Genomic DNA, 17,645 nt, shown 5'->3' with positions numbered 1-17,645 from the left:
ATAGTGACATTTTATGAAATTTCCGATTGACAATCCTGACTTGTACCATTCCGTTTCCCTTGTCAAGAGCATCCGAATGTTGTTTTTGAAATTAATCCAGCGAAAAAGAAATAAGCCATTTTTACTCCAGATACTTCAACTTTTCATTAATTGTAAGAAACAGCTCTTTGCTAAACAAAGAAAGGAATATAAAAGATCTGAATCGTACAAAATGAAGGATAGGTGTCCTTGTATATGAATACCAAATATCAAATATCAGAGCAATACGGTATCTTTACTTTTCGACCATTATTACGAAGACCGGCGTCAAAGAAGACTGGCAAGCCACCTTAATTCACTCTATTCTTCGAATTGCCAAGGCATAACAAAGCATCTTAAAAACCAGCTATCCCGGTTGAGGTCGAATTACGCATCCTCTTTTAAATACTTACCACTTTTGTGAGCCTCGGTGGCGCATTGGTAGCGCATTTTTCTTATTAAAGCCAATAGGTCTCCCCAAAGGGATAATATTTCGCCGTATCAAACCTTTGCCAATAGATTCAGATGACCTAATGGAAGGGGGATACATAAAGGAATCCTTTTGCAACTTGGAACCCCTGCAACTTTCAAGGTACACGGTAGAACATACTTAGAACATAGATCACGAAACTTCTGCTTTAAAAGGTGCATGTCTTTTTGTTTAGAACATGTTTTAGATCTAAATCCTTTTTTTTTACCTATAAACAATGATAAAAGTTTCATGCTTCAAGTATTACAATAGCAAGATGTTTCCAAGATTCTTTAACAGTACCTTTAATTTAGTACCTTTTACAGCCTCGTAACTTTGTGACATCGCATTATATGCAAGGTATAACGTATAATTATGTTACGCATACATGTAAAACGTATAATTATGTTACGCATACATGTAAATAATTATTAATTTACCTTCTGTACAATGTAGTGTAAGCATTCTGGAACTTATAATAATGGTGATTTTGGAAGTGCGGCCACAAAACTTTGCACTATAATTTATATATATATATATATATATAAATATATATATATATATATATATATATATATATATATATATATATATATATATATAAAATTAACAAAGGGTCATAACTCCTGAACAGGTGGAGCAAATTCAATTTTTTTTCTTCCTGCACAACTAAGCATCAGTATTAGTAATCCCTGAAAGATTTAATCAATTCCGTCCAATAACGAATGAGGAGTTGCGGTCACAATAATGTTGCACAGACACACGCACGGTACCATTACCATATTCTCCTCCGATGCCTATCGGTGGGGGATAATTATGTTGTAAGTGTACCTTAGATGGGTTAGGGTTTGGGTTAGGGAGTCACAATTCTATAGGGGTCACAATTCTATGTGAGGGTCATTTTTCTACGTGTGGGGGAGTCATAATAGTATGACCCCTCGGTCATAATATTATGACCGGGGAGTCACTATTCTATATAAAATAATGACTGGGGGGTCATTATTCTATATAGAATGATGACCGGGGGATCATTATTCTATGTGGGTCAGTTTACAACGTTACAGCGGAAATTGATCAACAAGTTGTGCCATGTAACGATTACATGAATGATGCGTCAATGATTAATGTTTCTAACTATGTAAAGAATCTAGTAATTATTAAAATGACGGGATGAAAATGATCTTTGAAGTTTAAATATTGCAGACTCTGTAACAGTTGACAGTTTAGTTGGCCTGCTTTAATTTTTAAAGTTATATAGTTTCAGTAACTGTTGCGCTGTGAAGGTGACACTAAACATGACTCTGGACTACAGCAAGTGATCTTCATTTGTAATTGACCGGATGAGAGTATTCTCTTGGAATTTAACTAGAGTCGTAAGTAGACATACAGTTCGTTTGCTTTCTTTTTTAGTTGTTACGATTTTTCGTTAAAACTAAACAACGCTTTAATTTCATTCTAAACGTTTATGTTTACGATTAAACATATTTCTTTCTAGTTTAAAAGAAATCAAGGAAAACATGCACGTTTTATTAAACCCGGTGATTTGCACACTCACATTTATCACGTCATTTCTACATGGGAGAATTCGTAAAATGACGGCGGCTGTGTGAAAACATGAACGAACAAACGGGGTTGAAAAATCGATTATTTCGTAGATATAAAGAGTCAACACTATTTCATAATTATGGTATCAAATAAGCAAAAGGCTCATTTATGTTTATAAAGTTTTACAGATAATATTTACAAAAGGAGGTGCTTGTCAAAGTTGGAAGAGTATTTACTCTTATTGTTCATTAAAGCAGTTTATTTCCAAAGTTGTTTAAAAAACGCAAACGGTCAAAGATGATCGAAATCAGATATGAATTACTTGTGAATAGTGTTTACCGTTAATTCTAAAAATATTAAGAGACTGTTTAATGTTGTTACATAGGAGACTGTTTTTATGTTGTTAAATGTTAGTCTTTACAACCGACTTTGTTAAATACATTCATTTGATTTCATTAGCCTTACCAGGTAAAACTAAGCTAATTAAAGTTTATGTCCAATATAATAGAGGCTAAACTTACTTAGTGTTTGAAATTATTTTTTGTCAAATGGCATTGCAGTGTTTTTCAAATTTTCGGGAAATTTATTTTTGTCAATCAGCATTTACTTCCAGTCGACCCGGTAAGTCACATTCTTTACGTTTTAAGCAAAACGTTTTACAAGCGCTGTCTATAGGAGGGGTAAGAGGCGTGTTATTTATTTTACTCGCTCTGACGTCATTCGCGATTCTCTATGAAACTCAACCTCTTGTAATCGGATCACACATAGGGGCCTTACAATGTTCTGATGGTCTAATTCAAATGTTACGCAGTTTAGGAAAATAGCTTAATCGTAAACAGAAACGTTAAGACAGAAATTATAACGTTTTCCTACTTTTAATGAAATATTCTAACAATTAAAAAAAGAAAACTAACTAACTGAATGTAACTTATGTGCCAGTATGTGCCAGTAGATCTAGTAGAGCATGGTATATATCAGTATTACATATAACCATGTTCTGGCTATTGTTGTGGTTCGGTTTCAAGAGCTGGAGCATGGTATATATGAGTACTATAGATAACCATGCTCCGTCGTTTGTAATGGTTCGGTAATATCATCTACAGTACGGTATATATATGAGTTCTATAGATAACCATGCTCTGACTGTTGTCGTGGTCCATTAACACCAGTTGGAGCATTTTATATATCAGTACTATAGTTATCCATACACCAACTGTAGTGATAGTTCGGTACCAACATCTAGAGCATGGTACATATCCGAATTATAGTAAACCATGCCCAAACTATTGTTACGGTTCAGTAGCAACAGCTGGGGCATGGTATACATGAAAAACGTAACATAACCGACTGTTGTCCTGGTTAGGTAACAACAGCTAGGACATAGTTTATATCAGTACTATAGTTAACCATGCGCCAACAGTTTTAACGCTTCAGTAGCAACAGCTGGGACTTGGTATACATAAGTAATATAAATAACCATGTACCGACTCTTGTCGTAGTTTGATAACAACAGCCAGAGCTTAGTATATATTAGGACATGTACTGTAGTTAACCAGGTCCAAAATGTTGCTATTGTTCGTTAGCAACAGCTGGAGCAGAGTATATATGAATAATGTACATGCTCCGACTTTTGTCATAGCTCGGTAGGAACAGCTACAGCATGGTATATATATGAGTTATATAGATAACCATACTCTGACTGTTGGCACCAGCTGTAGTATGGTATATATCAGTACTGTTGTTATTCATGCCCCAACTATAGTTTTGGTTTGGTAGCGCATCTGAAGCACGGTATATATAAGTACTATAGATAGTCATGCCTCAACTGTTGTCATGGTTTGATAGGTCATATGGCGACTTTCCAGCTTAAATGGCGGAGGAAGACCCCAAGGTGCCCCTCCGTGCATTATTTCATCACGAGCGGGCACCTGGATAGAACCACCGACCTTCTGTAAGCCAGCTGGATGGCATCCTCACATGAAGAATTCAACGCCCCGAGTGAGGTTCGAATCCTAATCGACGAGGAGCAAGTGATTTGAAGCCAGCGACCTAAACCACTCGGCCACGCCGGTAATAACATCTGCAGCATAGTATATATGAGTACTATAAATAACCATGCTCTAACTGTTGACATGGTCCCTTAACACCAGTTAATCTTTTTAGCCATCCCGAGCGGTCTTTTGGAGGTATGGGTAGGTGACTTACCTAACAGATTTTTCTCAAGGGACAGCAGTTCAAGACAGAGTGAAGATACATGAAACCCGGGCACCAGATCCTAGCTCTTCTTCGAATAGACTCCCTTGGTTCTGTAACGTGACGATACACAGGGGCTTTCTTTCCTGGGAAAGACCAGTACCTAGCCCCAAAGTTTGAAGTCGCCAGCCCCTGGTTAGGCTCGAACCCTGGACCCTTAGATTCCAAGTTATGCGCTCTACCATTGAGCTATCATAATAAGATACTAGTTCGGCATCATTTATAACCCCGACTCTCAAATCGGCAACATTTTAGCATTCTATCGGTAACGATTTGGCAACTCTTCAGCATGTTCGGCAATGTTATTGCAACCTTATCGCATGATCGAGAAACATTCGGCTACTTCGGATAGGTTTCAGCGTTTAAACCACAAGGTTTCGTTTGTATGCTACTCCTCTAATACATGCCGAATGAGCCCGATAGCAAGGCTACGCCCATTTTATTGATTAATGATCCTGAAAGGTTCCCGAAACTAGCAAACTTTTATCGGCTACCCTTCCGCAAAGCATCTGGCTGTAAATGGACGGCATGTGTTATTGTTAACATTTTGCCAAGTCATTCTATAACCCATTATGCATAGCAAAGTAATGCTGAAGACACCAACAGCTCCATCAATATTCTTATACAGTGAAAAGAAAGTTCAAAGTGCACGGTGATCTTGATATTTATGCTATGGACCTTGGACTTGCACACTACACAATGTCATGATGTGGTCAGCACTTGTGCCAACTTATTTGCAGATCGATCCGTGAATCATGAAGTAATTGAACGGACACGAAATGCGATGGACAGATGTATCAGTGTCAAAGGATTATCAAGATATTGAGTGCTGAAGAATATGACATTTTAGCCCTGTGACATTGACCTTTGATCCAATGACCCAAAATTCTGCATGGGTAATCTACTCAATATGTTCTGTCATCCTCTGAAAAATAAAACTCTATAAAGCATAGCAAAAACAATATGCCCCACTGATCTGTCTAAGTGGCATAAACCTTTGTTTGGAATGTGTGGAATGTTTACATATAATTTTCTACTTTTTTTTTACTCGTGAAGTATACGTTCCTGCTTTAAAGCTGGGTATAGGTACATAACTAATTTTTCACCAATGTCTAAGAATTTTTTAATTATGAACATTGTAATAAAAAGTGACACCGCCCCGGAGGTCACAAATTTTACACATACTGTTACAGGAAAAGTCTTTATAACACATTTTGTCTTAAAGTTCAAGACCTAGGCATTTCATACTTGGTATGTCGCATAACCTAATGGTTCTCTACCAAAACGGATCACATTAACATTACACTTATAGGAAAAAAACTTTAAAAACTAAAACTTGTTTATTGCGTTTTTGGCCTCCAGCCCATACACATTACAATACATACATGTGTGGGTACATGATCAATTTCTGCAGTCGGTTTATAACAGTGAATTTTATGAGAAACAGATTTAGTAAAAATAGAAGTGTTGTAATTTTGGGGTTCTATGCTTTCATTAGATCTTTGCCCACAGGGGGTCATCCGGAGTAGCCCGTAATTGTCTGATTGCTTAATATTATTTAACATCGGATGGGTATGAAACAATGGTTTTTTCTTGTATTTTCAGGGGAAAATGACGTTATATCAACAAAAATACGAGTTATATTCTATCCTTTATCTAGTTTACTTATATCTTTTGTTAGAATCAAATAGATTTTCGAAACCTAGTTCCAAATTGATGTTTTCGGATACTAAGTTACTTCTTTACTCCAAAACATGACAATACTAAGTGCCCTAGACATCATTTACATTTTTCAGTGAATGTTAAAGATTGTTGCCCAGCGTGCGGCATGAACCGGAAGAAGATGAAGAACTGGTAAACCTATTTTTTCTGAAAACAAAATTATTCTTAATATTTTATATATTTCAGATGCGTTATGGTATATGTGATCTCCGTTTTTATAGGAAGCCGCACTGCGTTGGAGATGATTTTGCAAGGTCTGAGTTGGACGTTATAATTTGCAAAAGATCAATAATAATGTAGAGTAAAATAAGACCAGCACGGATAGCCCAATGGCAAATGGAATTTATGCATTTATGCATTTATGCAGCATATGTGATGTTTCATGTTTCTAGATATGCAGTAATAATATTTTAGTCGCGAGGTCATCAATTTCCTGTTCTATTTTTTGGCAATGTTTCATCATTGCAGTAGCATTACATATAAAGTGTTTCTTTATACTGTACACTCAGCTTTTTAATATAGACTTGTTTAGCATTCGTTCGCACATGGTAGTGACGTAGTTAATTTTGACACAACTTGCATAAAGGTACTTATGCATTCCTTCATTCATAGTCCATACTGTACATTTTAACACATTCCGAAGAAAACACACACAGCATTTTTTATTGTTAATTTGTTTACAAGGATGAGCTATTGTGGTCAGTGATTGTCCGTCGTCCGTCAACATTTTCCTTGAACATCTCCTCCTAAACCACTATGCCAATTTTAATGAAACTTCAAAGGAATGTTCCTTAGATGGTAATCTTTAAAAATTCTCAAAAAATAAAGTTCCATACAGACCTCTGGTTGCCATGGCAACCGAAAAGAACAAATTTATAAATCCTCTTATCCAAACCCTAAGGCTTTGATTTGGTATGTATCATCATCTAGTAGTCCTGTTCAAGTTATCCCCCTATGGTCAAATATTGCCCCGCACTGGGGGTCACATGGTTTATATAGACTTATATATGGAAAACGTTTTTGAAAATCTTTTTGTACAAATTATTCCCCCCTGGGGTTGAAACTGGCCAGGCCCATGCGTGTGGGGAGCATATGGTTTAAACAGAAGTCTTTAAAAAATGTTGTCTTAAACCATAAGTCCCACAGCTTAGATATATAGTATTTAGCATGCTCTAGTGGTGAAGTTTGTTCAAATCATGACCCTGTGGTCTACTGACCTACTGATCTACTTTCTTGTTTTTAAAGATACAGCATAGAAATTTGGACCATATGTTATAGTTTTAGTTACCGAACCAAGACAACAGCTATTTATGCACGTTTATTTATTGTACTGATACAGATCATTCTCCAGCTGTTGTAACACAATTATGACAATAGTTTAGCCCTTGGTATCTATAGTACTAATACCGACCATGATCTAGCTGTAACGTTGTTACACAACCATTAGAATAGTTGGGGCCTGGTTATTTATAGTTCTGATACAGACAATGCTCTAGCTGTTGTAACACAACCATGACAACACTTGGGGCCTGGTAATCTTTAGTACTGTAACAGACTGTGCTCCGGCTATTGGTACCGGACCATGACAACAGTCAGAGCATGTTTATCTATAGTACTGATACAAACAATAATCTAACCGTTGTTACACAACTATGAGAATAGTTGGGTCCTGAGTATCTATAGTACTGATACAGACCATACTCTAGCTGTTGCTACACGACCATGACAACAGTTGCGGCCTGTTTATCTATAGTACTAATATAGACGATTCTCTATCTTTTGTAACACAACCATGATAACATTTTGGGCCTGCTTGTCTATCGTCCTGGTGCTGACAATGCTCTAGCGCTTGTTACACAACCATGACAACAATTGGGGCCTGGCGTCTTTTAGTACTCAAAGAAACCATGCGCTATCTGTTGTTACCGGACAATGACAACAGTCGAAGCATGTTTATCTATTGTACTGGTACAGACCATGCTCTAGCTGTTGCTACCGGACCAAGACAACAACCGGAGCAGGTTTATCTATTGTACTGATACAGACCATGCTCTAGTTGTTGTTACACAACCACGACAATGGTTGGGACCTGGTTATCTGCAATACTGATACAGACCATGCTGTAGCTGTTGTTACCGGACCATGACAACAGCCGGAGCATGTTTATCTATAGTACAGATACATTTCAGCTGTTGTAATGCAACCTTGGCACTTGTTGGGGCCTGTTTATAGTACTAATACAGACCATGCTCTACCTGTTCTTACACAACCATGAGAACAGTTGGGGCCAGGTAATCTTAAGCACTGATACAGACCATGTTCTGGCTATTCTTCCCCATGTGCCCGTCAATGCATTATTTCATTACAAGCGGGGACCTGGGTAGAACCACCATCCTTCCGTAATCCAGTTTTATGGCTTCCTCACATGAAGAATTCTACGCCCCGAGTTAGGCGCGAGCCCACATCGATCATGCTCTTACTGTTGTTACACAACCATGACAACCGTTGGGGCCTAGTTATCTAAAGAAGTGATGCAAAACTTGCTCTAACTGTTGTAGCATAACCATGACAACAGTTGGGGCCTGGTTATCTAAAGTACTGGTACAGAAGATGCTCCAGCTGTTGTAACAGAACCATGAAAACAGCTGGGCTCTGGTTACATTTAGTGCTGATACAGATTATGCTCTAGCTGTTGTTACACAGCCATGAAAACAGTTGAGGCCTGGTTATCTATAGTACTGATACAAACAATGCTCAGTCTGTTGTTAGCAGTCCGTGACAACTGCCGGAGCATGTTTATCTATTGTACTGATATAGACTTTGCTCAAGATGTTTCTTACGGACCATGACAACAGCGTAGCAGGTTAATCTATTGTACTGATATTGACCATGCTCTGGCTGTTGTAACACAACCATGAGGGAAGTTGGGTCCTAGGTATCTACAGTACTAATACAGACCATGCTGTAGCTGTTGTAACATGACAACAGCCGTAGCTTGTTCATCTATAGTACTGATACAGACCATACTCCAGCTGTTGTTTCCGGATCATGAAAACAGCCGGAGCGTGTTCATCTGTAGTACTGGTACATATCACGCTTCAGCTGTTGTAACGCAACCTTGACAATTGCTGGGGCCTATGTATCTATAATACTAATACAGACCATGCTCTAGTTGTTGTTACACAACTATGAGAATAGTTGGGACCTGGTTTTCTACAGAACGTATGCAGATCATGCTGTAGCTGTTGTTGGCTGACCACGACAACAGCCGTAGTCTGTTTATCTGTAGTACTAATACAGACCACGCTCTAACTGTTGTAACACAACCATGACAATAGTTGGGGCCAGGTTATCTTAGTACTAATACATATTATGCTCCGGCTATTGTTACCGGACCATGGCCACAGCCGGAGCCTGTTTACCTATAGTACTGATACAGACCATGCCCTAACTGTTGTTAAACAACCATGACAACAGTTGGGGTCTGCTTATTTATAGTACTGATACAGACCATGCTGTAGTTGTTGTAACACACCCATGACAACAGTTGGGGTCTGGTTATCTAAAGTAATAATGCAGACCAGGCTGTAGCTGTTGTAACACAACCATGACAACAGTTGGGGCCTGGGTATCTATGGTACTTATACAAACCATGCTGTATCTCTTGTAACACAACCATAACAACAGTTGGGGCATGGTTATCTAAAGTACTGATACAGAGCATGCTCAAGCTGATGTTACACAATAATAATAGCAGTTGGGGCGTAGTTATATGTAGTACAGATACAGACCAAGCTCTAGCTGCTGTACACAACCATGAAAACAGTTGGGGCCTTTTGTTCTAATACAAACCGTGCTCTATTTGTTGTTACCGGTCCATGACAACAGCCGGAGCATGTTTATCTATTGTTCTGATATAGACCATGCTCTAGCTGTTGTTACCGGACCCTGACAACAGCCGTGGCATATAAATCTATTGTACTGATACAGATCATGCTCTCGCTGTTTTAACACAAAACCTTGACAACATTCCGAGAATTGTTTTCAATAGTACTAATACAAACCATGCTCTATTTTTCGTTACACAATCATGACAACAGTTGAGGCCTTGCTATCTATAGTACTTATAAGACCATGATCTAGCTGTTGTTACACAACCATGGCAATAGATGGGGCCTGGTTATCTATAGTTTTTGTAAAGACCTACTTTAGCTGTTGCTACAGGACCATGACATCAGTTGGAGCCTATTTATCTGTATTTTATCATATTCTGATACAGATCTTGCTCTGACCATGACAACAGTGGATGCATGGCTAAAGTAATTTCAAAACAGTACAAATAACGTTTGTAGAAAAAAATGATGCAAATATGATCAAATTCTGCACAATTAACTTTTGTGTATATCATTCGATAGAGCATTAATATTTCAAATGGTGCGTGTTGTAGAAAGAATTGTGAGACCTTATCTTCATATATATGTCAAATATTTAAACAGCCATTTCTATGTATGTTGCCACAAAATGTGAACTTATAATACCGTGTTTTGCTTCGAAAATGACTTATAGGCTGCTTCATGAGGAATATGTCACTGGGTGAGAAAAATGTACAGCGTGACCAGGACTCGAACTCGGGGCTTTTCGCTTACAGCACGAACTTTTTTGACAGAGGTACCCTGTCCCTTACACATTTTATCCACTTCAATATAGTTTGAATTTTAGAGAACGGAATTCATTTTTCTCGTTATTTATCACAAGGGCAGTGACTGTGAAGAGAAAGGCTGCAATAACTCTAAAAAGGATGTGTAAGATTAGAAATTTAATCATAACATCACAATTAGGTTCAGGAAATACATGCAGTTTTACTTCATCTGGAGTGCATGTCTAACTAACAACTTAACTTGAAAGCAATGATGTCTACAAAAAGGAAACACTAAGTTACAGGGAGTTTTGTTGCATATGTTTTATATTGAAACATCATTTTAAATGTTCTGCTGACGATTTTTGTTTATTTGTATGTCTGTCTACTTGCTTTACTTGAATTAAATATTTTGAACCATACCTCAAAACTTTCAATTTCAAGGTAATTAATTATTTTGAACACAATTGCATTAAACATTACACAGTTTCATGGGGTTTGTGTAACTTAGGTATATAAGGAAAATATACGAATTAAAATTGCACTAACCAGTTCCAGTTAAATGAAACTACTACATCGTTATTTCATCCCATAAGCTGATATGCTGATCTGTCCCCTTGATATTTTTCAAGGCCACATAAACGAAAATAAATGAGACATATCAGGCTTATAATCAATTTGTTGTTTGTTACATAACGTTGACAACCCTGTTAAGTCATATTGTATGGTAAGATACGTCACAGTATGGAGCTTAAATAATATCTAAATGTTGCAACCATGCACCGCCTGTTATCGTTATCTTTTTCCCATTGCGGGACTGTGGCAGGTTGACATGTGTAAATTGGCTGCCACCTATCTTTATTCAATTATTTTGCGTAAAAACTCACCTCTTTGACAGCATAGTTATATGTTCAAAGTTTCAATAAGTGAAAAGAAATACTTTATGCGGTTGAGGTTGGAGAGAAGAAGTAAGAATATGGAACACACACTATTATTAAAATAAATACATCAGACATTTCTTCGTTTTATGGTGACCATATGTATGGAGTTTCATTTTTCTAGATATCACTGATGTATATGTAGTGTACGACGCCAACTTGAGAGAGGATATGTGCATACGTGTTTACCATTTACTCTTCCTGGTGATAAGGTCATGGGCGCCCCATTCTTTGGTCACCCCAGGAACTGTTAAATAAGTTACCGCACAATCTTAAAAGGGAATAAGAACATAGGATCTCTCAGCCTGTTTCCATGAACATGCCCAACTACACTTCAGACTAATCATGTGTATGAAGTTTCATAGGAATCCCTTTTAAAATGAATAAAACTTGAGGCGAATGGGGCTGTTTGCTTAACCTTTGTCCTTTCTAGAAAAGGGTGACATATCGCTTGATAATTGAAAATTATGGACTCTGAAGTAGTATGTTCCATATAGAAGGGAAAAGGAAAGGATGATGTTCTGTTGTGATTATATTAATGAAGTTGCAAAAGAAGAAAGAATGTATGGGATGGGATGCGAACTAATGGTAATATATTACTTAGAAATCTACATATTTCTTCAAAAGATGTATTATAATACATGTTGCAGCGATTCTATAAAAGGAGAGCGTACCTCAAAATACAGTTTTCGGCACTAGTTTAAGATAGGTAACATCACCGACAGAACTTCTTCCAGCCAACATAATGGCTTTCACACTTTAATTAATTTTTATATCTAACACAGGATTTTAAACAAAAAGGGGCAATTAATATTAACTCAACGGCCTTAACCGCTCTGCCTCCTTAGAATGATAGAGCAAAGAATTCAATATTAACAATCAAAGTATTGTCCAAATACGTAGCCAATAAGAGTTATTTTTCATATGAAATGCTTAACTTATATAATCTAGCTCGTTAAACTTTAAAATTGTAAAAGATCTTTAATTTAAAGGTCAAAGCAGACATTCCCACTAAGTCTTGTTGTATCTTTGGACTTATTATCATCATCATTTTCATCATCATCATCATCATCATCATCATCATCATCATTATTATTATTATTATTATAATGTCAGATTTATATAGCGCCCTTTTAATGAAAAACACGTTCGAAGGCGCTTTACATATAACAAAGTTATTCACAGCCAATCACTTTTAAATATGAGATTTAAATGAATGTTTGCTTCCAAAGGGGGAGTGATAACTACTAAATTCTTGAGATGAAACATTTTTTTACGATTTTACCGAAAGTTTGTGTTTTTTGTCGTTCATACAAAAAGTTTAATATTTGAGAAACTGAATTTGACAATATAATTTTCACATCATTATGGTGCGCAGTAGTTCCTAATAATCTTCTTTAAAATGTATTTCTGAATGACATATTTTGAAACTTACTAGAAAGATTAGGGGAATATAAGTGACAATTATGAATGATACATTTAATCTTTGTTTTTTTTGCTCAAATAATTCAGCTCTAACAAACATGCAAGTAGGTTTTAGTTCGTTTCGTGCGGCATGTAAACGATTCATGATTTCTAATAGTTTTTATACAATTACGAAAACGTCATACCAATGATTTAAGAGTACATTAACAAACGACGAAGGAGAAGGTAAATTACTCACCTGTGTTCTCTCGCAATTTCAATTCCTCATCAATCCTTTTATGTGCAGCTGCAATACTTTTCTTAACTTCTTTAACATTTTCTTTGACTTCTTCAACATTACCCCTAACTTCTTCAACATGTCCCTTAACTTTTTCAACCTTTTCCTTCACTTCTTCAACATTTTCTTTGACTTCTTCAACATTACCCCTAACTTCTTCAACATGTCCCTTAACTTTTTCAACCTTTTCCTTCACTTCTTCAACATTTTCTTTGACTTCTTCAACATTACCCCTAACTTCTTCAACATGTCCCTTAACTTTTTCAACATTTTCGTTCACTTCTTCAACATTTGCCGTTACTTCTTTAACTTTCCCCTTAACACCATCAACATTTTCCTCGATGACTTTAACCTTTCCCTTAACATTTTCAAACATAATCTGCAGTTCCAAATGTATCCAGTTTTTCTTTATTTCTTCTTTTATTTTTTCCTCTGCCTCTGGATCAAGAGGGCTGTTTTTATAGGCATTAAGCTCTTGTTGAAGATTTGGCATTGGATTTGGAACAGAGGTATTAAGTCTGAGAAGAACCTGCGGGATGAAACAAATACATGCTTCAGTATTAGCCTATTGCATGTATATAATTTATGTGCCTGGTTAATTAATGCCTAGATACTCGTAACAAGTAATCATAAGGACCAGACTTAGTCACTGGGTGTTCTTTTAGGGACAGGATGGGATCAAATGTCAAATGAGGTGTTTCTTTGACAAAGAGTAAACCACTATATACTCCTGGTAGTTCAATTTATAGTCCTGAATTGATTTCAACATTATATCTTGATCCCTTAAAGATTAAATTGATATATGATGTTAAAACAAATTATTTTTACTCCACGTTGACCTATTTGTTATAGTCGAACTATGTACTTTCAAACAGTGGCCTCTGATTGCATGGTTTGTTACCTCACTCCTGACAACAAAACTTAACACTATGTCAAATCCGGAAATGCTATGTTGAACCTAGGAGACATATTGAGGTCAGAGGTCAAGTTCAATTTTAGTAGATTTTACTTCCCAGACGAACTTCTTTCAGTACTAATAAATGCAAAATATAACATTTATTACTGGCATGATAACAGAATAACAGTAATTACATTTCAGGCAAAACTAATATTTGTTTTTAATCTGTGACAAGCCTATGTTTCATTTATATAGCATTTGTTTCTAAGGTGGAAGTAGATGTTTTACAAAAACTCTCTGTCTTAACAGGTGCCATGTATACATTCATGCAATGATTCTAAAGATCCCAAGAAAAATAATTCATTGTTGCAGAAACTATGTCACACATGTAAACTTTAAAGAAATATAAACTCTTTTGTACGGAAATTTCTTTCTAATCAATTTTTGTAAGTAACGTTACATATAGGGCCTTTTGTTGTATTTTATTAGTTTTGCGTTGGTCAGATTCAGATCTATCATTTCACTGTTTTCATATTTTGTTTGACTCTTTTTGCTACAATTATGGTAGTTACAATGAGTTCGTTTGTATCAATTCTAAATATAAGTCCGTCATATTTGTGTATCTATATAGGAAAGGAGTATTGATTCTTAAAGCACTATTATTGCAGCTACTGATGCAATATTCATATTTCTTAAAGACCATCTCATACTTGCAATTTAAGTTTCACCTAATAATATTTTGGACGTTTGTTCATGTATTTTTCCTTTTCCAAACGCCAGTAACATCATACAAATTTGTATTAGAAATATATTTCAATTGGATTTAAAGTCACAACGACACACATGATGCTGTTTTAAGGTAGTTCTGCACGTTTGGATTGAAATTTTTTCTACAATGTAGAATTTGATTAAACTCTGATTTTTCAAAACTTTAGAATATACCTAGAAAATTCAGCAAATAAAAAAGATAGGGTCGTGTGCTTGGTTTTTTTGCTAGACTGATTTGAAAAAAAAATGGTCCTCACGCATTTTTTTATAATGGAAGTCTATGGGAAAATCATAACTTTCATAACATTTTCGCTAATAGATTTTTTTCTACAATGTAGAATTCAATGAAACTTCCCACAGTTGTAAATAAGCATATGGCCCTTAATGTGGTGAATAAAATGTATAGGTCCGTGTGCTTAATTTTGAGATATTTGACCATGATTAAAGTGAACCGCACGCTAATTTTAAGACATTATCTTGATTTTTTAAGGTGTCAGATGTTTTAATATCATGTTTTAACTTTAGAAAGACAGTAACAGTGTCATTGTAATAAATTTACTCATAGGTTGCTATTAATTCATAAAATGATTTTCATTTCGTACGCCAAATCCAGGCTTTATTTCACGTTTTCCGGGTATATGCTTTAGGCCATCACGTCCGGTTTATCAAACGAGCAGAACTACGTTAATCTGATAGTATATAGTTTCATTTTCTATCACATATGTAGCCGTATAGACCCAAAACAACACAAGAGGTTGATTGCCAATGGATAATTACCATTTTATTTCAGCTTAATGTTTCTAAATGATTTCATAACATAGTTTCTTTGATTTGATTTATTAGTATTAGTATTTGTAAACGGGAAACACTGAATATTGTACAAATAAAATTAAACGTACTGGGGAACATAATTCAGTTTTGAAATAGAAACAATATAGTTCTTTGAGAAATCAAGCCTTACATATGAAAATTATAAGATATGATATATCAACTGCTCCAAACTTCTATTTTCTAGATAAGAAAGATTTTGTCATAATTGCTTTCCAGCTACAGACCATTCATATGCCTAACTAGTTAAAAACCGATACTTTTTAACATATCTGCATAATTATAAAGTAACTCGAGTACTGAGCTGACCTTAACTTATTCTTCAAATCTCAATTACCTTGAGTATTTCCATTATGTCGTGTTTGTAATCTACAGTGTTTGTGTCTTTGGGGAACAATTATAGTATATTTTAGATTTTAACGGGATTTTTCACTGATAAGACACCAAACCGGAGCAATCAGCAAGGCGTCTAAAATGAGACTTCGGTGAATAAGTAACACAGTAAATTGTAAGAGAAATAGAGTGCTTACTGCATTCTATAAATAAACATTGTAAGTCCATTTTCTACTCAAAATTGCCATACCTATTTTCGTTTAAAGGTCACGCCGATTAAAAAGTATAGATACCTGTTCGACCTCATTCCACTTATACTGGAATTTTTTCTTGTCTATCCCTGTAGTATACCCTCTATGCGTTATCTGAAAGAAACAATGATAATGTATCTTCTAAAGTTCTCATGGACCGTTTCATTTGTTACATTTTATCATTGGCATGTTTAGTTTATGTTTTTATCATAAGATATGATCAATATAAGTATCGTCTTAGAGACAAAAAAGAGAAACATGCAAATTTTATACTTTCATTTGATATTAAGCATGTTTACCTTTCAATGTTAAATTAGAAGAATAAAAATGGGAACTATTTTGCTGTTAGAACAGAGTTAATGTAGTCAGGTAAACATACCTCATTTCGTATATGTCTTAGACGACATAAATCTGCCTCAAGGGAATCGTCAGTTTGCTGTGGTGTTACTCTCCAGTTATATTGAGTGTTTAGCCCGAAACTTTTTAGGTTTCTCAGCAGGCATATCGCAAGAGGTAGGTCGATGTCAGTGATAGAAGAAGGATTACCCTCTTGTGGATACAGCAAATTATACTGTGCATTCGTTATTACTTTCCTGGCTCTCAGTTTGTTTACTGCGTTTTTTTCAAGGCTAAGAATCACATTAAACGGAACATCGGAGCTCTTCTGATGAATTATGTTCCTTGTGACTGTAGTGCCTCCATCTATAATTAGAATTTGGAGGCGATAAAGATGATTTCGTTCTTGTAATAGCTGGGCTGTTGCCATATTTACAAAATGTTGCACTTTCTCTACTTGTTTCTTTATGGTTGTCGCTAGGTGTGAACTAAAACTGTCGAAGTAAAAGAATGGTTAGGCAAGTCTTAATAAGTAAAATTCGAGAACATTAACATATCGCTAAAATGGCACGCTTGGATAACAAAACATAAAATATAAACTTGAAAACCCTTTACCTAGCATATAACATTTCATTAATAATAGTTCTTTGGATAATCGTTTTACAGACAACATATCTTTGTAACGCCTATCACAATTAAAATATTTAATGGTCTGCCTTGATTTTGACTATTTGGAAAAGATTCTTGTATTTTAAATTGTCCTTCTACCTAGTCACTAGTGTTGATTTTCGTCGTCATGTCCATGGCATTAGAAATTATGGTGTATTCATTTATGCTATGAACAACAGTCTGAACAAACGTGGCAAATAATTCGAAATAATGGTAGAAGATCAGGGAAAATAAAAGCACCATTAAAACAGTAAACAAATGACTGCTAGCGGAGATCAA

At 35.8% G+C, this 17,645-nt stretch overlaps 1 protein-coding gene across 1 annotated transcript in view; it reads right to left on the bottom strand.

Annotated features, from left to right (window-relative positions):
* Window positions 1-17,181, bottom strand: part of LOC128553685 (uncharacterized protein MCAP_0005-like) — a gene marked incomplete at its 3' end in the record, with an annotated part of 28,869 nt that extends 11,688 nt beyond the window's left edge. The window contains exons 1-3 of the mRNA XM_053534860.1: window positions 16,741-17,181; window positions 16,404-16,475; window positions 13,245-13,812 (exon numbers count right to left, since the gene is read on the bottom strand). Coding sequence (XP_053390835.1) covers window positions 13,245-13,812; window positions 16,404-16,475; window positions 16,741-17,127 — 1,027 coding nt within the window. The remainder of the gene's footprint in view (window positions 1-13,244; window positions 13,813-16,403; window positions 16,476-16,740) is intronic.
* Between the last annotated feature and the right edge of the window lie 464 nt (window positions 17,182-17,645).

This window comes from Mercenaria mercenaria, unplaced genomic scaffold, assembly GCF_021730395.1.
Source record: "Mercenaria mercenaria strain notata unplaced genomic scaffold, MADL_Memer_1 contig_4193, whole genome shotgun sequence".
Lineage (NCBI taxonomy): Eukaryota > Metazoa > Mollusca > Bivalvia > Venerida > Veneridae > Mercenaria > Mercenaria mercenaria.
This window is presented reverse-complemented; position numbering and strand designations above follow the sequence as displayed.